Source organism: Adiantum capillus-veneris, chromosome 22 (assembly GCF_014529385.1).
Source record: "Adiantum capillus-veneris isolate H3 chromosome 22, ASM1452938v2, whole genome shotgun sequence".
Lineage (NCBI taxonomy): Eukaryota > Viridiplantae > Streptophyta > Polypodiopsida > Polypodiales > Pteridaceae > Adiantum > Adiantum capillus-veneris.
In genome coordinates, this window is record NC_140952.1 from 29299048 (window position 1) to 29319487 (window position 20440).

At 41.9% G+C, this 20440-nt stretch overlaps 1 protein-coding gene across 1 annotated transcript; it reads right to left on the minus strand.

The window, feature by feature from the left end:
- Window positions 1-8575: 8575 nt before the first annotated feature.
- LOC147429085 (uncharacterized) lies at window positions 8576-13615 on the minus strand. Its single transcript, XM_086494978.1, has 3 exons — window positions 12051-13615; window positions 11020-11721; window positions 8576-9193 (listed from the first exon to the last, which is right to left on the minus strand). The coding sequence occupies exons 1-3, from the start codon at window positions 12138-12140 to the stop codon at window positions 8576-8578; spliced, it is 1410 nt and encodes a 469-aa protein (XP_086351104.1). The 5' UTR covers window positions 12141-13615.
- Window positions 13616-20440: the final 6825 nt, after the last annotated feature.

A 20440-nucleotide genomic window follows, 5' to 3' on the forward strand; every position in this document is an offset into this window, starting at 1 on the left:
ACTGGTGGAAGCAAAACAAAGCTCATATTCACTATGCACAAGGTAATTTTACCTTTACAGACAAATTAGGGAATGAAGTTCTAGTTCAAGGGAAGAATGGGAAACCTAAAGCTCACTTAGTCAAAGCTAGTAGACTTCTTAAGGGTTTACGAAAGGGTCAATAGATCTATGCAATTAAACTTGCAAGGTAGAAGACACAAACCAAACTTTCAACCTGAATGGTTGAGAGGGTATTTAGATGTGTTCCCTAAGGATCTTACAAGTCTTCCACCACCTAGAGAAGTTGATCACAAAATTGAGACTATCCTTGGTTGTGAACCCATTTCAAAGAGACCATATAAAATGTCACTCCTTGAAGCAATTGAGCTCAAAGAGCAACTTAGGCTACTTATTTAGCAAGTAGTCATCAGACCAAGTACTTCTCCTTGGGGTGCTCTAGTCCTTTTTCAAAAGAAGAAGGATGGGTCTTTATGACTTTGCATAGACTACCACGGGATTAATCAAGTTATTGTTAAGAACATGTATCCCATTCCTAGGATTGATGAGCTATTCGATAGGCTACACGGGGCTAAGATCTTCACAAAGATTGATCTTCGCTCTGGGTATTATAAGATAGTAAATCAAAGAATCAGACATTCCAAAGACGGCTTTCAATACTAGGTATGGACATTATGAGTTCACATTAATGTCTTTTGGTCTTACTAATGCTCTTGCAAGCTGCAATCGACTTATGCAAGATATTTTTAGACCTTACCTAGATGATTTTGTCTTGGTTTTTTTTGAAGACATCTTGATCTATTCTAAAGATGAGGTAGATCATGAAGAGCACGTTCCTAAAGTATTACAACTCTTACAATAGCATCAGCTTTATGCTAAGAAGAGTAAATGTACCTTTTGTTCTTTCCAAGTCAACTATCTTGTCTTTATTATTTCTTCCAAAGGTATCTCAATCGACCCATATAAAGTTAAGGACATCGTAGAATGGCCTCAACCTACTTCTGTCTTAGAAATAAGGGGATTTCTTGGAATCATAGGATGGTATAGGATTGTCAAGGATTATGCTCTCATCACATCACCTTTAACAGAATTACTAAATAAAGGAATGAGGATCGGATGGAGAGCAGAACACGAGGACAGTTTTGCAAAGTTAAAAGGATGCCTAGTATCAGCCCCAATTCTTAAACTTCCAGATTTTAGCAAGGAGTTTAAAGTTATAGTAGATGCTAGCAAACTGGCTTTAGAGAGAGTCCTTACTCAAGAAGGTAGGCATGTAGCCTATACTTCTTGAAGCTCAGAGATCATGAGAAAAATTACCCAACCCATGACTTGGAACTCTTAGCAATTGTCCATGCATGAAATCTATGGAGACATTATCTTCTCAGTTCCAAATTTTAGCTAGACACTGATCATAAAAGCTTGAAATGGATCTTTACACAACCCAATCTCAACATGAAGCAAAGAAGATGGATTGAACTTCTTCAAGTATACGACTTCGACATAAAGTTTAGAACAGGGAAGGACAATGTAGTTGGACATGGACTTAGTCACAAAGCTTTCCTTAGTATTATCTCTCTACCTAATAATCCTATGTGGGAAAGAATTAAGGAAGTAGCCTTGCAAGACCCAGATTATCAGTAGTTATCCTTGCAGATTCAACATGGCATAATACTTGAGACAAATAATATATCGATAAAGGATTACTCTGTTCAAGAGGGATGTCTTTATTTTCAACAAAGTCTTTGTGTACCTAAGGACCCAACACTGAAGAAAGCAATCCTATTTGAGGCTCATGATAGCCCAACTTCAAGTCACCCTGGGTATGCAAAGACCTTAAATGCTGGTAGAAGAAGCTACTTTTGGCCAAGAATGAAGGGGGATGTTCTTTTCTCTCTGAAGCAATATCTCTCCTTCTTAGACAACTTCAACTTCTTGATATACCTCAAATAAAATGGGAGTGTATCAGTATGGACTTTGTCACAGGATTACCCTCTGTTGGAGGCTATGATTCAGTATTTGTTGTTCTTGATATGCTTACTAAGGTAGCTCACTTGATGCCTGTAAAAACTACCTTCACTGCCTCTGATATTAGCCAAATCTTTGTAAAGGAAATCTTTAGACTTTATGGTCTACCTAAGATAATCTCCTTTCATTCCAGACCAAAAATAACTCCTCTTGACAGCATGAAGAGTCTTCGCATAGCCTGGATGTCCAGATGTAGGGATATCGTGTGCTTCATACAGAATATCCTTCTTTAAAGCTGGCTCTCTAGGTACACATAGTCTATGTCTGTAGTAAAGACATCCTCCCATAAGAGAGTAATCTTTAGCTTCATGCATCTTATTCTGCTGGACTAAAGATACTATACGCTGGTATTCTGGATCTACCAAAGATGCTTCTTTAATCCTGTCCCAGATACGGTTATTTGGAATAGAGATAGCTCTGAGAAAAGATTTTCGGCTAAGTCCATCTGTAACTACATTTTCCTTCCCTGGTCTATACTTTATGTCAAGGTCATATTCTTGTAAAATCTCTATTCATTGCCGTTGTCGCATATTGAGAATAGGTGAGTAAAAATCCACTTTAAGCTCTTGTGGTCTGTAACCAGCTAAAACTTGCGCCCGAGAAGATAATGTCTCCATAAATTCAGCCCATGTACAACCGCTAAAAGTTCTAAATCATGAGTAGGATAATTCTTCTCATGATCCCTCGGCTTTCGTGAAGTATACGCCACCCGTCTTCCTTCTTGAGTAAGAACTCCGCCTAGAGCAAATTTGCTAGCATCGGTCGCTACTTCAAATTCTTTACTGAAATCTGGAACCTTTAAGATAGGAGCTGAGAGCAAGAATTCTTTTATCTTAGCAAAACTGGACTTATGCTCAGTCTTCCATTCAATCCTCATTCCTTTCTTCAGAAGTTCCGTCAAATGTGTAGCAATACGTGCATAGTCCTTGACAAAAATCCTGTACCATCCCGTTATCCCAAGAAATCCTCTTACTTCGCTAACGGTAGATGGTTGAGGCCAATCAATGATATCCTTGACTTTATCTGGGTCCACTGAAATCCCTTCGGTCGATATGACAAATCCAAGATAATTGACCTTTGGTGAGCAGAAGGTACATTTGCTCGCTTTAGCGTAAAGTTGGTGTTCTCTAAGAAGATCAAGTACTTTGCGAACATGTTTTTCATGATCTGCCTCGTCCTTAGAATAGATCAAAATATCATCGAAGAAAACCAAGACAAAATCATCCAGATAAGGTCTGAAAATATCCTACATAAGTTGATTGAAGCTTGCAGGAGCATTTGTTAGACCAAAAGACATTACTGTGAATTCGTAGTGTCCATACCTAGTGTTGAAAGCTGTCTTTGGAATATCTGATTCCTTGATCCTGATTTGGTAATATCATGACCTTAGATCAATCTTTGTAAACATTTTGGCGCCATGGAGCCTGTCCAAGAGTTCGTCAATCCTTGGAATTGGATACTTGTTCTTGACACTTACCTGGTTCAGTCCACGGTAATCTATGCATAGCCTTAAGGTTTCGTCCTTCTTCTTCTGAAAAAGAACTGGTACACCCCAAGGAGAAGTACTGGGTCGAATGAATGCTTGCTCAATGAGTTGCCTAAGTTGTTCCTTGAGTTCGATGGCCTCTAGAAGTGAAATTTTATAAGGTCTTTTTGAGATAGGTTCACATCCAAGGATAGTCTCAATCTCATGATCTACCTCTCTATGTGGAGGAAGATTGGTAAGGTCTTCAGGGAATACATCATCATACTCCCTCAACCAGCTTGGTCGAAGTGAGGTATTTGATTGGTCCACCTTGTTGAGCTTTACCGCATAAATTTGCTGCCCCTTTCTTAGTCCCTTCAAAAGTCTATTGGCCTTAGCTAGAGTAGCCCTAGGTCTCCCATTTTCCCCCTGGATTAAGACTTCATTACCCAAGCTATCTGTAAAAGTAAAGTTCCCTTGTGCACAATGGATGTGGGCCTGATTTTTCTTTAGCCAATCCATCCCTATTATCCCATCATGGCAATGACAGAATTTGGAAAACTGCTAAAAATAGTAACTTTTTCCATTATGTTCATTCCATGGTACAAGGGTGCTCTTTTTGGTCGGGGTCAGAGACCTTACACCTTGAAGGCAGTCGCAATTTTCAGCCTCTTTGCGGACAACATCATTTCAGCCTCTCTCCAACTGCACGTCAGCGTCGTCGATGTATGACCCCCTGGGATCAATGCCGTGCTCTGTGCATACCACCTCCCAGAACTTGGTGTCGATTTGGTTGCAGCATTGGCCCCCTTGCAAAGGCTCCTCCTCAGTCAAAGTGAAAACTCTGCCGAATGACAAAGGTATCGAACACTATCTACATACCCCATGAACAACTGTACAGCTACTGTAAAAACCACTCCAAACCCTGTGATACATGTGTCGCCTCAAGCATTTACGTGTGCTGAAAGCTGAGCCTCAGTAGTTTGTAGTTGAAACATTAAATGAGGGCCAAATAAAATATATAGTGTTTCAATTCCTATAACTAATATCTGCTAGACCTGTGGAAAAATGTCAGACCACAATTGTTCTTCGTTTGTGCAACCTGGTCCTAAAGAAATTATTAACCATGTAATTTAAGCATTGCCAGACCATTCATGCTAAAACATCTTTACCCATTGCCTGTAGGTGGAACTAAGCAAGCCAAGACTGCACCATTTAAGGGCGGGTAGGGCTCCTCCCATCCTGTTCAACCAATAATGTCACTTCTACCCAAAATATTGAAGCAATAAGCAGACTCGTGTGTATAAGACATCTTGCATTCACCTTCCAAAGTATCCGAAAGAGGTGATTCCGCAACATGGACCAGATATTGTTGAACTATCAGGCCACCAAACGAATGCCCCACCAAAACAGGTGGCTTGGATATTCTAGATCGAATCAAGTGAGCTACATCCCTTGCATGAGACTACTAACTTATCAGAAAGGAGATCAAAAATAGGATACTGATGTATAAGTACTGAACTCATATATAAAAGCATTCTTGGGATGGAAAATTACCTGAAGAGTTCCCCCGACTCTTGAAGGTGGAGTGTCACTCTGTCCCTGAAGTAAGGAGAAACTGTCAAAACTTCAAGTTCGCTTCAAAATGAAGATCTCAACAATGCAAACGGTAGCCTCTACCAACAAAGCAAGACTCATTTTAAACCTCTAATAAGGCATGGCAAAAATTTAGTGACTTTATACAAAGAACAAGACGGAGGATTCAAGCAGCCTGCAAAGAGCTCAAAGATTTGCTAACATGAAAGGTAAGTAAACCATCTTAAAATGAAGAGTCATCCCCACTGAAATACAAACTTACTGAACGTACTTAACCACAGTAAACTGTGATGTTCAATGAATTTCATCTTGAAGGCATCTGCTCCAAAAAATACGCTCCCTCACATAGTAGGGTTGACTAAAGTAACCAAACAACCTGAGTTAAGATAACACTGGCCCTTCGGCATACCTTTTCACATGCTTCCCATCCATTGATGACTGAACAGACAGATCAGCTAGCTTGCTCACGGGTACATCTGCATAGCGGTCATCTTTCTCTCCAACTACTCAGTCGACCTTCCTTCACTACTCTACAGCAGCAACCCCTTATCACCCCTTCATGTGGCTCCGAATGTGGCCCTCCTGCTCTTCTCATATAACTGGCGGCCCCTGTAGCCTGTGAGCTCGCCCATCCTCGCATACTCAGACGGGATTTCCCCTGTCAATGGCGACCAGCTATGGCGACTAGATTTCCCGCTTGATTAAAAGGGATGTGTACAAGTAGGGGTCCGTCACATGTAGGCTGGGAGTGTTCAGGAAAAGTGTGCCTCAGCTTAGCCTTGAGCCGGTTGCAAAATCAAAGTAGCCGGTTGAGGGGAGGGCAAGAAGGAGAAAATTTCGCTTAAAGTACATGAAAGATAGTGTAATTTTGCAAAAATACTGGCTAGTATCATAAAATTTATTGTTCAAATTTGTCTTGGAGGGATTTTTGTATGTTTGTGAAAATGGTTTTTTTCGAACACTGCATGTAGAAAAATGCAGTAAGAACAAACTTGAAATTCTCCCGGTTTTTAGGTCAAAATTTGAAGCTTTTGCCGGTAATTACACTAAAACTTGTGATCAAGGCAAGCTCAAAATCTAACCGGGATTTAAGGATTTCAGCCGGTTAAAATACACTGGACCCCGGTTTTTTTTCTAGCACTGGTAGGGTAGGTCGACTGTCACCCTTTTGGCACATGAAAGGTTGGTTGTTGCCTTTCTTCAATCGATGTAAAGCACACTTTTGAGCAAGGTAGAGGTCTCCAAAGATGAAGACAAATTTGAGAGAGAGAGAGAGAGAGAGAGAGAGAGAGAGAGTAGGTGATGATATATTTTTCACCTTGCTAGCCATATTACACCACAGTGAGAGAGAGAAAAAAAACACATGTTTGCAATATCCATTAGGATTAATTCAAGCAATAATTTTACAAGAAATGCCATGGTTAAGAACTTGAGTTCAAATTATCCCAAGACCAAATGGAGGGTCCTTATGCTTCCATGCAAGTGCATTAGATAAAGGGGTATCATGTTACCTACCACCATCACCCACAAAAAACAAACAAGAAATTGTTAGTCTCTCAGGTGGAAGGCAGGTGTCATGAGATACTCCTACATGTTATAGATGTCCATCTAAAGCAAAAATAGAAGAATAAGTGACATAAACCTGGTTAGAGGGGTCCATTGAAGAGTAAGTGTAGATAATGATGTTCTTGGCAACAAGTAATTGGTGTAAAACTCCTTGGGGGAAAGTCTTGGAAAAGTAGTCACCTTATATAGGTGCTCATCACTTCACTTTTTCCTCCAAGAGAGGAGTTGGTCAAGAGGAGTGGGGCATTTACTTTGCAAAGAGAGGGGGTTGTCAGTTAGGAGCATCTTTCAAAAAAAAAAATGTGTATGGCTGTGAAAGAGACTCACGTTGCCCTCTTTCCCCTTTGTATATTTGGGTGGTGGCCCCTATGTCTTGTTAGTTATGAGGGGTCATCCCAAAAGGAGTGAAGAGGGGGTTTCCATGTCAATGAGTCTTCCTCTTGTTAGGGGTGTTTCCATGTCAATGAGCCCTTCTCTTGTTAGGCTTATGGGGACAAAGTGAGAGAGAGAGAGAGAGAGAGAGAGAGAGAGAGAGAGAGACCCACCTCCACCCACACTAGGAGGATTTGGTTTGTATTCCCTCTTTAGGGGGCACTAGGCCCCCTAAGGGGTCCTAGTGCCCTCCAATTTTAAGGTGTTCCAAGACTTCGCTTAACAAGCATGTGTAGGAGGATGTTGCGTACCACTGTAAATGGTTTCTAACCAGCCTCCATAGTTTAGCCTTTTCAAAACCATTATGGCAGAGTGCTTGGATTAGTGACCGGATGTCCCAAGCGGCTTCTAATGGATAGGAATTGCAAAAAAGGATTGGTTTGATTTGTGAAAGTATCACTTTATGTGCCCAATCAGCAGGTCGATTACTTACTCTTTGTAGGTATTTGATGGGTCGGTAGGGGAGATTCTCCTCTTTTTTGTTAAGGCGCTTGATCAAGAGTCCATTGCAAATTGATAATTGAGGTTGAGGAACTTCGCGTGTGTGTCAATGCTACTCTCAATGGAGAGGCACATAGGGTAGATGGTTTGGTTGGTCATGAAGTATAGGGGGTCCCTTGAGTCAATGATAAGAATGTCATCAAAGTAACGAAAGGGAGATCCCAATTTTTTGAGAGTGGTAGCACATTTTGGTAACTTGAGGGTTTGGGCAATGAACTCAAATTCCAAGGAATGTAGGTAGAGATTGCACCATAGGGGGGAGCATGCCAATCCCATGGGGATCCCATTTCTTTGTTGGAAAACTTGTCCTTGGTTTTGTACGTACATGTTGTTGATAAGCCAAGAGTTGATCCCCAACACTTGTTGTTGGGTGAAGGATAGACCTGATTTGTATGAGTGGGGAGACCATACCCCTTCCATACATTGAGTGGGGAATCTCCTAAAAGAGATGTATGATTGATTGGCAAAGGAGAATTCTATACTTCTAAGCTTAGAGATATGATGAATGAGTCCATCCTTTCCTAGATGGGGGATGTTTTCATAACATCTTTTCACATCCCCTGAGTAGAGGGTTGAAGCGTGCTTGGGTAGGTTGAAGCGTGCTTGGGTGCTTGAAGCGTGCTTGAGGGCTTTTTGGTTTAAGTTCTTTGCCCTTTGTTTGAGATGTGCCATACATGTTCTTTGCCCTTTGTTTGAGATGTGCCATACATGTTTTAAGAAAGCATTCCATTAGTAGGGAAATCTCTGTGTAACAGCATGAAGCTCCACAAGTTATCCATCGGAAAGCATTTTTATGACTCTTGTAAGAGGCCGTAATGAACGGCAGTTCATTATTGCTAAGTGGTACCAAGGGGGATAGGTAAGCATGTATGTGTGTCAATGTGTCCGTCATTGTTTGTGTGTGTAAGTTGAAATCTTCGCCTTGTAGTCTTTTAGTGGCCTCATTCGTAATGAGAGTTTTACAGACAAGCACAATTTTATTTGGTGCTTTATCTAAGCAAGAGATAAAAATTGCGCCTTAAGCTTCTCAATTTTTATGTGAAGGTTAAGATAGTACTTGTGTTGCCTTTTTCTAGGTAAGAAATTGGAGCAATAACCCTTTAGTACATTGTGAGCCTCATGGACAATAATCGCTCTTGGGAGTCTAATACAATCGGTATGTATGAGTGTGTCCAAGACCTTACATAGCTCATCACATGCTTGCTCGAAGTCTGGCGGTGTGGTCAAGATATGTGAGAGGCCATAGTTACAAACTTGCGCCAATTTCGGTGAGAGGAATAAGTGGATGTCCGTAGTAAGTACATGCCCCCACGTCAGGTTCATGTTGTCCTTGTGTTCTGCACATTGACATGTGTTTAAGGTATTTTCAAGTGCAAATATCGAACGGGCGTTACACATTTTAACCTTTAATGGCGCATCGAATGACCATGAGAATAAGCATTCGCTACAATTCGGAGTGGTTATAAGATTCATCCCAAAAAAGAACAGCTCGAAGAAGGACCTTATATTACATAGGTCCATAAAAGGGTTAACAAAGCATATAGGGATAAATACCCCTTTGTTTTTGGGTTTTTTGATAAGCATCAACCGCCCATGAATATCTCGAGCCACCTGAAAGAGAAAAACCAAAACACCAGAGCAACAATCAGAACAGTCAATAGCATTAGAGAGGGAGATAAACACCTAAAGCACGGGAAACAATGAGAAAAAACAGACAAGAGCGTCGTGCACACCACACCAAAAACCTTCAAAAATACAAATCGTAAACCACAAAGAAAAACTAGTCCCGACAACTCAACATGACCAAGAGCACGCAACAGGATCATGATAAAAGAGAACAAACAAAGCTATCGAGACGAGAAGGAAAACCACAAGGGAGACAAATCCATAAAGATGACGATTCTACGACACAACAAGACCCCAGGGATAGAAAGGAAACACAAAAGCACATCATGATAAAAAATAATACAGTGCCTAGGAGGCATCCCAAAACAGCAAGCATCAGATCAAAGAAGCCGAATAGAAAGCATTTTGAGAGCCTATCCAGAAGTGCCATGGCGAAGCATAAATTGACAAGTAATAACCAACACCCCGTGTTTGTACACTATAAACAGGAGATTGCATGATGTAGGATTCCCTGAGTTCCAGTGCCCACCCTTAGCACAAAACAGTGAGGTTGTAAGACCAACCCACAAGAGCATGCCTTGTATTAATCACCAAACAGCTTGGACAAGGAAGTTCAAGGTAAACCACAACAGCCCATAAGAGATTTACAGGGAATTTTTAAAGACCCCAGTAAAGTTTCCAGATCTCACAACAAATGAGTAGGTAAAGACCAGTAGCTCACAAATCTGAGCGCAAACCAGATTATGGGAAGAAGGCCAGCAGCCCACAAAACTGAGTATAAACTGACCAGCCAAAGAAGTGCAGTATAACGAATTTGCAGGCTCACATAAAATTGCCAAGGATAAAGAATACCACAAAATCGAGGTTCACCTCCTTAAAAAACATTAGGCATACAGAAGTGCTTTGGCGCAAGCTGCGCAAAGAGAGCTAGACTAAAATAAAGTTCTTGATCGCAAGACCGACTAAGAGGTTAAAACCAGCAGCTCGTCAAAATGAGCACAAAACGTACTAAGGGAAAAACACAAACCATCCTCAAAACTGAGTACAAAACAGCCCATCAAGCCATAAAGTGAAGTACACTGATTTGGGCAGCCCCAACTACGGTCCAGCAAATCTGTGCGCAATTAATCATAGAGGAGTGCCTATGGCAGTCGAGTTGGTCTGCCTTTGCGGTGCGAAGTGGTGTCGTCCACGCCCTCTGGATGTTCGTCCCTGGTCCCCACGATCGTGTTTTCCTGCCCTTGGGTTTCCAGAGTCTCTCCCAGGAATTATGGCCTGTTGGATGAAGCAATCCACCTCATGGTTAAGGTTGGCCGTTGGCGGTTGTTGACTAAACAAGATCTGGTGTTTGATATCCTCCTTCACTTTTTGTCTATACATAAGATGAACCAACAAAGCTTTTACCGCCTCTTGGGCTTCCTTCTCAATCCAACTGAGAAAGGCTATCGTTGATTTTTTCAAGCTTGAACTAGGGAAGAACATGGGGAGATGATGCATCATCATCCACAAAGTGTGGTCGAACCACAAAACATTTCCATCCTTGCAAAGGTCTGCTTGCCCAACATGCTCGCATCCGCACTTCAAGAAGGGGCGGTGCACATTCCATATTTGTGTTGTATAATTTGTTTCCCTACCTGTGGTAGAGATTACGCCTTTCACCCCTACCACACATCCAAATGATGCTTTGCATCGATTCGTTTCGGAATCCGACATAGTGAAAGGGGTAGCTAACAAATAGCTTTCCACAATATTTGATGAATTTGATTCAAGTATGTGCTGCAGGGCAAGATTTAAAGAGAGCTTATGTTTACCATTGAGTAGGAGTAGGAGGAGTCCCTCTGATAGTGGCACAAGGAGTGTGAAATTGCCCAAAGTCCAGGGCTTGTGGTGTGCATCTCCCAACATGATCTCCAATACCTACAAGGAATGTAAGGGTCAGTATATGACTCAAAAGGGTTTTTTGAGAGATTAAGTGTTGGATTGTTGATGGCAAAGCTTTGATTGGCAAGCTGTTGCTCGTCTTCATCAAGATCTATTGGGATGAGGGAGCTACTTGATTCTGATTGTGGGGAGAGTGAGACTTCGTCGAAGCCATTAAGAAGGTGGCGCCTCTTTTGCCGGATCAAGGGGTCGTTGTGTAACTTCTTGCCATGGCTGTCCATGAATCTCCGCATGAGATATGAGGAGTTCTCAGCCCACTCCTTTTGCTCCCTTGCATCGTCATCATTTATTGTCTTAAGATTTGCTGCAAGTTCTCGAAGCCTTTGTGTGGCACTCCTCGTATTTTCTTGCACCAAAGAGTATAAACGAAACCATGCCGGAAAATCCAATAGGTTGAGCAAGAGCAGGTCGGTGTCTATGTCTGCTGTTATAGCCTCTGTCTCCAACTCGATTAGGGTATGGTGGAAGCTTATGTCCTTGATGCAGAGCATCAACCCTTGGATGATCGACAGGGGTGCAGGTGAAAGGGGCTCATATCCTAGAGCCATGAGTGAGGCATCCGAGCAAGCAACCTGTTCATTCAGGGAGTTTCAATTAGTCAAAGATGGTAATGTAGTGGCAAAATAAGCCAAAGCTATATCCCAAACAGATGGTATTTTTTGCACAAAAAACAAAGTAACGATAACCTCAAAAGCTTATACAGTGTTAATCTTGTGGGAGGTTACATCTCAGCCATGTATTAACAACAAAGTAGAGAAGCATCCAACAGGCAGTATTTACCCATCAGCCTATACATACAGCAAATTCAATCAACCTTGCTTGTTATGATCTGTTCATATGGGACATTTAGATTGTTCAAGAGAGCACCTCAGCACCCGATTGGTTTATACGGGATCATTACCTCAAGTCGCTTATCTATTTCTACAACCAGCTGATACTCCAAATAGACGACCTGTTTATATGTGTCGTTTGGGTCAGCTCCAAGAAGCATCTCCTAATACAGCCTACATTCACAGGGACTATACCCCCAGGTGCTTTATGATTACAACAAGAAGACAAAGCATGTTCATTCCTAGCTTGAACCATCAGAATTATGGCAAAAAAAGCACAACCCGTTCAACGTGTGAGATTAACTCAGCTAGAAATGCAATATTATTATGCCTGCTTTATTGCAATAAAGACCCATAGCTACTTTTCCGAGAATAGCTTTGTGATAGATCAGGGCGTGCATTGTTAAGATAAAAGAAGGTAGCATCTTAGGCATGCATTAGCAAATAGACAGGGTGTAATCCGGCAAGTGGTATTTTTCAATTAGTCTGTGCATTCAATAAATTCAAACTAACCTCAGCTGGTTAGTCTCTGTTCAGAGTACCGCCGAAAGTTCATTTCCTGATTGGCTTGTCTCTTCAAGACATATGGAGTGCTTAAGATAGTAATGCAGCACACAGTCTGTGCATTAGCTTCAAACTATATCAAGCAATACCAGCCTATTTAAATTGCTACCAGGTAACATCTCCCCACATGGTCTGTTCCTTCAAGAAATTTACCCACAGGTTTTTCAAGAAACTAGCTAGGTAAAGACACGCGTTTTAATCAATACAAGTAACTTGTATATTCATAGTACAATCATAAAACAACCTACTCATCCTCCAATTAGCTGAACCACAAGAAAAGCATCGATATGGCTACTTCTTTGTAATAAAAATACATAGCTTTGTTGGTGCTCAGCGCGATGTGAAGGATCGGGGTCTCGAAAACATTTCACCTTGTTGTCGTGTAGAGTCTATGGCACGATCAATGTGCATAGCAGGGTTGCATCAGAACATCCACTCTGCGGTAGCGGGTACAGATCTGCTATGGGGGATTGTAGAGATGTAAAGAAGGGGCATGATAAATGTGCGTCGGCAATACTCTTAGTAAACCACCACCGCAAATCCAAAAAGACCACCAATTGGGAGTCCATCTGAGTCCACACGATCAGAAGCCAAAATGTACAAAGCATAGCCATGCTAAACCTCAAGGTGGGCGTGAGGAAGAGCCCTGTGAGGGACGACTATAGATTAGGGGGATAACTACGCAGCTTCCAAGAGGCCCAGTAGGCGGTTTTTTAGAGATTAGCAATAGCTTCCTAGATGGTAGAGAGAGATTTGTGTTGTATTAGCAACCGAGTGCTTAGCAGTTGATTAGGCGGACTGTAGTAGTAGGTAGAAAAGGAGTGCGTGGCTCGGTGCAAGATTTAGCAAACGAGTGCTTAACAGTCGATTAGGCGGACTGTGCTTCACCAAGCCCTAAGAGGGCTTCCCCATAGACCCTCTAAAGGTGTTAATAGGGGGCCTTGAAAAAACTAATCTGTGCTTCATAGGCCTCCACAAAAGTGAAGGGCCCTTCACCTAAAATGTCTCACTGAAAATGTAGGGGGTCTTTCACCCACCCCCTACACTTGAGCAACAAGTCAAAAAGAGAAAGAGTACTCCCAATTCTTTGGTGCAAACGGATGAACACTTGTTGTTGAAGGGTTTATGGGCACACCAAGAGATTTTCATAGGGCCCTTTACATTAAAAAGGGCCCTTTTCTTAAAGTTTGATTTAGAGGGTTTATGGGGGAGCCCTCTAAAAAAAAAAGTGGTAGGTAGAAAAGGGTACCTAGTGCATTGTACCGAGCCAGAGGGTGATAGGTGAGGCCCCAATGTCCATTACCTTTGAATTTCGGGTTCTCAGTAGGGCCCGTTGATGACATGTCCCTATTCTCCCCTAGTCCTTCAATGGAAGGTGTACTAAGGTTCTTCATAAAAGAGGCCATTCGCTTCAGCTTCCAGATCAGTTACATAACCCATAAAAAAGTTGGAGAAGGGCACACAATGAGATAATCAAACAAAGCCTCCAAAAAGCATGGTGAATATAGCTCCTGAGGTAAAAAACATGTTTGGAGCTTACAAATCGTAGGTGGAGGTTCCTAGTTACTAGGAGCTCCACTAGACCACTAGAGAGAGTAGGTGATGATATATTTTTCACCTTGCTATCCATATTACACCACAGTGAGAGAGAGAAAAAAAAAAACACATGTTTGCAATATCCATTAGTATTAATTCAAGCAATAATTTTACAAGGAATGCCATGGTTAAGAACTTGAGATCAAATTATCACAAGACCAAATGGAGGGTCCTTATGCTTCCATGTAAGTGCATTAGATAAAGGGGTATCATGTTACCTGCCACCATCACCCACAAAAAACAAACAAGAAATTGTTAGTCTCTCTGGTGGAAGGCAGGTGTCATGAAATACTCCTACATGTTATATATGTCCATCTAAAGCAAAAATAGAAGAATAAGTGACATAAACCTGGTTAGAGGGGTCCATTTAAGAGTAAGTGTAGGTAATGATGTTCTTGGCAGCAAGTAAGAGGTGTACAACTCCTTGGTGGAAAGTCTTGGAAAAGTAGTCACCTTATATAGGTGCTCATCACTTCACTTTTTCCTCCAAGAGAGGAATCGGTCAAGAGGAGTGGGGCATTTACTTTGCAAAGAGAGGGGGGTTGTCAGTTAGGAGCATCTTTCAAAAAAAAAAAATTGTGTATGGCTGTGAAAGAGACTCACGTTTCCCTCTTTCCCCTTTGTATATTTGGGTGGTGGCCCCTATGTCTTGTTAGTTATGAGGGGTCATCCCAAAAGGAGTGAAGAGGGGTTTCCATTTCAATGAGCCTTCCTCTTGTTAGGGGTGTTTCCATGTCAATGAGCCCTTCTCTTGTTAGGCTTATGGGGACAAAGAGAGAGAGAGAGAGAGAGAGATAGAGAGAGAGAGAGAGAGGAAGATTTAGCAAAGTAAGAGAGAGAGAGATTGAGGCAACCTTGATGTGCATAGTTTTCCAAGAGAGGCAAGGTCAAACATGAGCCCATAATATTGTTCTTATTTGCTGGATTGATGAGAAATTTGAAGGCTTGGACAATATTTTGAGCTTTTCTAATATGGGTAATGGGACCTTATCACAAAAGGAATCATTACTAGACTATCTATTGTTTCATGGAATGGTGTCATCAAATTGAAGGTAAAAATTTGTTCCAACCGGTAGAGAAGGTAATTTAAGCGTTACCTATAGAAGAGCTAAATAGCTAAGTTGTATCGGACACCCTTTAAACACTATAGTATCGTCCAAGTATTTGGTGTAGTTCATACATAAGGGTACATTGTTGCCATCATGTTGCCATGAAAGGTGGTGAAACAAATATAGAGTGAAAGTCTATGTTCTCACGATGTGTCATTTCTACATTTTACTAGCATAATAAATACCAGCTTTAACATTCTCTCTCTCTCTCTCTCTCTCTCTCTCTCTCTCATAACAGGTCTTGAGTTCAACTATCCTCGTCGGCTAGGTATCTTGGGATAGTTTCCTACAACGTTAAAACTATTCTTCTTCTTCTTCTTCTTCTCTCTCTCTCTCTCTCTCTCCCTCTCTCTCTCTATCCTGCCACACATTGGATATATATATATATATATATATATATATATATATATATATGTGGCAGGACAGAGAGGAATTAGGATGTATTCTTGTTCTTCAATGATTGACATTTTGTTGATGAGTACACTTATGTGTTATCTTTGTGGAGATAACCGCCTATTTTGTGAGGTAATATGTGACAAATTACATGCTAACCACTCAAAAAAGCATCTCAATTGTCAAAAAGGAATGAAAATTAGAAAAGTTTTATCAATCCGACCAAAATAGATACATAGGTACTTTGGAAAATTTTGAAAATTTGAAGGGTATTTTGGGAATTTCGACAAATTAGAGGGGTTTGAGCTTGGCTTTAAGAAAACGAGGAAATTCACATAAGTTTTAATGTAATTACCGACAAAAGCTTCTAATTTTGACCAAAAAAATGAGAGAATTTCAAGTTTTCCCTTACTTTCACCACACCGTGAAAGTATTCATCGATGCACACAGAGAGAGAGAGAGAGAGAGAGAGAGAGAGAGAGAGAGAGAGAGAGAGAGAGAGAGAGAAAGAGAGAGAGAGGCTTACTAATGTATTTAAGGTGGCTCAGATAGTTGAATGTAGCCCCAATGTAACCCCTATCCCCCCCCCCCCCCCCCCCTCCCTTATGTGTATGTTATGAGTATGAAATAATGAGGGGCTACCCCTATTTTATACGCTTATGTACAAAATCTAAAACCCCCCCTATTGTACACTCACGTGGTACCGTACAAAAAAACACAATGAATCCCCCGGCGTATGGATCCAACAAAGCTAGAGGTAATAAAAGGATGGCCTAATCCAAGGAATCCACATGAGGTACGAAGATTTATAGGTAGAAAAATTCTTGCTAATAGCAGGCCCATTACATGACTTAACAAAAAAGAACGTTAAGTATTCATGGACTGCAAAAATGCAAGAAGATTTTTAGAAGCTTAAGGAAAAGCTTATCTCTCAACTTGTGCTCACTCTATTATATCTCTCAAAGACATCTGAGGTCCAAGGTGATGCTTGTGGTGATTTCCTTGGAGCTATTTTACTTCAAGAGGGGATACCATAGCATATGAGAGTCAAAGACTCAACTCCAATAAGCGAGTATTGGGAAAATATGAAAAAGAGCTACTAGTTGTTCTATATGCCCTAGACACATGGAAACATTATCTCTTGGGGACTCCATTCATCCTACAAATGGATCAGAAAGCCTCAAGAACTTCATGATGCAAATCAAGCTCTCCGACAAAAAAATAAGGTGGGAAATTTTTCTTTCGCAATTTAAGTTTCATATTGCTCACATTGCTGGAAAGCACAATCAAGTGGCCGATGCACTTTCACGAGGGTAAATGTGGTGTCAATATCAACTCACAATGATCTATCTTTTATGATAGATGATTATGTTACTGACCAAGAATTTAAGTACGTTGTGAGCGGGATGAAAACACACACAGTGCCTCTATAACGACCCGACACACACTCTTGGGAAGATACACACACACACACACACACACACTATGGGGCACCACTCGGCTTAGACAACACACCTGGCCGAGACAGGGAACACACCTCTGGAGTGAGAGGAGAGAGACTATCCACTTGCCCACTCCACACAGACACACACACACACACCCAAAAAACTCAGCTCAAAAGAGGATAATTTCTGATGTTTAGATACAATTGAGCTTGGGCCAACACCAATGGGGCAAATAGCTCACACAATATGGGTAAAATAAGCCAGATACAATCACAAACTAGAGCAGAAACTTTGCTCATAGGAGACACTTACACAGCAAAAATAGCAGAAAAAGAGTGAGGAATTTGGCAAAATGGACAGCGCCATCGCGTCCGGAACGGCCCAAAACCCCAGTCTACAATGTCAAAGTGCTCAAATCCGACCCCGGATGAGCAGTTTACGGCCAAAACAGGCTCCAAAAACCCCAAAAACACACCTGCGACTGTTCCTCCTCTCTTCTCCACGTTTTTTCTGGTCTTCTCTCAGTTTTTTCAGTTCCCACACTTATCTTTATTAGTTGGGCACCCTTGGCCTTTTAGATGACCTCAAACGGACCCCGAACAGGCCAAAAACTGACCTCACAGTGCATAGTTTTGTCACCTTTTTGCATCATCCGCACACCTGACACTCATTTATTTTCAATAATGCATCCCGCCACCACGTGAAGTGTCCCCAAAAAGTGGTCCTCATGATGACCTTTCTGCATAAGTATCACAAAAAAACACCCACGTCGTGTCTGTACTCATCCACGTGCAAGTATTGACCCCATTCGACCTCCTGGCGCCACTAGATGCCATCTGACGCACCTGCTTACCTCATGTCGTCGGCCCGCGAATAGCTTCCTCGAGAAGTTTTATGCGCTACCAACTCCTCATTATTGTAGAGAAAACACACTGGTACTAGTAATGATGAAAATTGATGCACTATGTACATCTTGTCCTACCTGTACACATGTGGGTCCCACATAACCACCTGGCAGAAATTGGGTAATCCTTTATTCGATGCACCATGCATGTGTATGTACATATGTGCAATCCCTTGCTCAAAAAAACTCCTGACATAATTTGCCCATCCCCTAGCCTGCTAGATCATTCATGATCAGCAGCAGCAAAGAGAGATATGAGACTCGCCACATCACAGGTTTCCTCATCCTTCACCAACATTGCTTGCTCCACAGACAGCTCATCTTGCTCCACCATCATCAATCTAGCATGATACAATTTAAGACGCAATCCATTTACCCTTGACTTATGTAGAACACCATCCAGGTTAGCCAGCTGATATGTGCCATTTGGAAAACACTCCACTACCTTGAAAGGGCCTTCCCACTTAATTTGAAACTTCTTTTGGAAGGTGTTGTCTAGCTTACTGTTGTAGCGCAAAACCAAGTCATGCTTCTTGATACCCTTACTTTTGACCTTTTCATTTATCTTTGCCAAAGCCCTATCTTGCATCTGCCCATAATGTTCCAATGCACTCATCCTATCCAGCTGAACCTCTTGTAGCTGTAAGAGCCTCTCTTCAAATGCATCACTAGGCGGCCCAAGCAACTTCTCTAACATCTTGACCGCAGGCAACTCTACTTCCACAGGCAATAGTGCTTCTTTTCCATACACCAAATGAAATGGAGTAAACCCTGTACCTGTCTTCACCGAAGTACGGTAAGCCCATAATGCACTAGGCAATTCCAAATCCCAATTCTTTCCTTGGTGCTCTGTCACTTTCGAAAGAATCTGTACCAACTCACCATTGAATCTTTCATTTAAGCCATTACACTGTGGGTAATAAGGAGTGGTATGCTGGTGCCTAATCTTCATCTTTGCACATAAAAAATCTAGCAGTTTAGCTCTAAAGCCAGGCCCCTTATCTGAAAGTAGCTCCAGTGGCACCCCAAACTTGCAACATATTTCATCATACACAAATTTTGCCACATCCTTTGCAGCGATCTGTTTTACTGCTATAGCCTCTGCCCATCTAGAGAGATAGTCCACTGCCGTCAAGATATAGCTTTTGCCCTTGCTTGTGATAGGTAACGGGCTTATTGCATCAATCCCCCACTTTTCAAACACATCAAACGCCATAATGGTTTTTCGTAGCTCTGGCTTCAACCCTCTCTTACCAAATGCTTGACACCTATTGCAAGACCTACACCAATGGTGAACATCCTTGTGCAAACTAGGCCATACATACCCCTCTTGCAAAATCTTATGCAAGGTGATCTTTAGAGCAAAATGGCCACCACATGCGCCTTCATGATTCTCTTCCAACACTCTATAAAGCTCCTCTCGCCAAGGTACACGTCTCAACACGAGATCATCCCCTTTCATGTATAAGACATCACCAATCAATTTGTACATGTATGCTTTACACACAAAGCCATACTTCTTAGACTTCTGAATCTCCTTTGGAATGATTCCTGTTAGCAAAAACTCCTCTTCTTGAGCCAAACTTTCCCGGCCATGATAAAGAGGTAAAGTGGTCCTCAACACAAATAGCTCCCCAATCATGCCTTGAGCTGCTTCATGTGCCTCTCCATTTAGAGCACGTTCAATGTGTCTGATGCTCCATGCTTCGAACTTTTTTAACAGGCCTTTAATTCTGAAGCACATTTCCTTCAATGAGGTGTTCTTGCTCTTCCACACACCCAGCACTTGCTTCACCACTAACAAGGCATCACCTTTTATGCTCAACCTTCGAACCCCATGCTTCAAACAAATGTGTAATCCGGATTCCAGAGTAGCATATTCAGCCTCATTGTTACTATGAGCATCCAATTTGAACCTGTTGGGTTAAAGGCCCATGTGCCCGGCTGCTCGTTGTTCGGCCGCCCATGTACAGCCATTCATTTATTCATTCATAATAACTATACTCACTACTACACATTGTAGTGTGAGTACCGCCCCGCCACACACTGTGTCTATCTCCTTCTTCGTGTTGGCTCTCTGTGTGTGTGCTCTCCGATCCCAACAAGTGGTATCAGAGCTTGGTAGTGAGAGCATTGAGAGCTTCATCATCATTGTTGAGTGTGTTGAAACTTGCTGCTGTTTCATTGCCGTTTTTCGGTTTCGTGCACGCGCGCATTTCTAAAGAGCAGAAGGTTTTTCTGAGCTTGGCATTGGAAGGTTCAGCACTCCGCGAGTATTTTCATCAGGCGTCCTGGGGTTTAACCCCCCTTTCGAAGCCATTTGTGCCATCAGAAATCCCATCCGAGCTACAGACTAGGAGCTGCGTTTTTCAGCTCTCTTTGGTAGTTTTCTGCTGCCAGAGCTTCCATAGCCATTACAGGTGCCATTGTTGTAGTGTCTTCCACTTACG

Coding starts and splice junctions, on each gene's coding strand:
- LOC147429085 (XM_086494978.1), bottom strand. CDS start 12,140: ATGCTTCTTGGAGCTGACCCAAACGACACATATAAACAGGTCGTCTAT. Junction 11,722..12,050: donor AAATAGATAAGCGACTTGAG/GTAATGATCCCG, acceptor CTGAATGAACAG/GTTGCTTGCTCGGATGCCTC. Junction 9,194..11,019: donor CCTCCTACTCCTACTCAATG/GTAAACATAAGC, acceptor TTTCTCTTTCAG/GTGGCTCGAGATATTCATGG.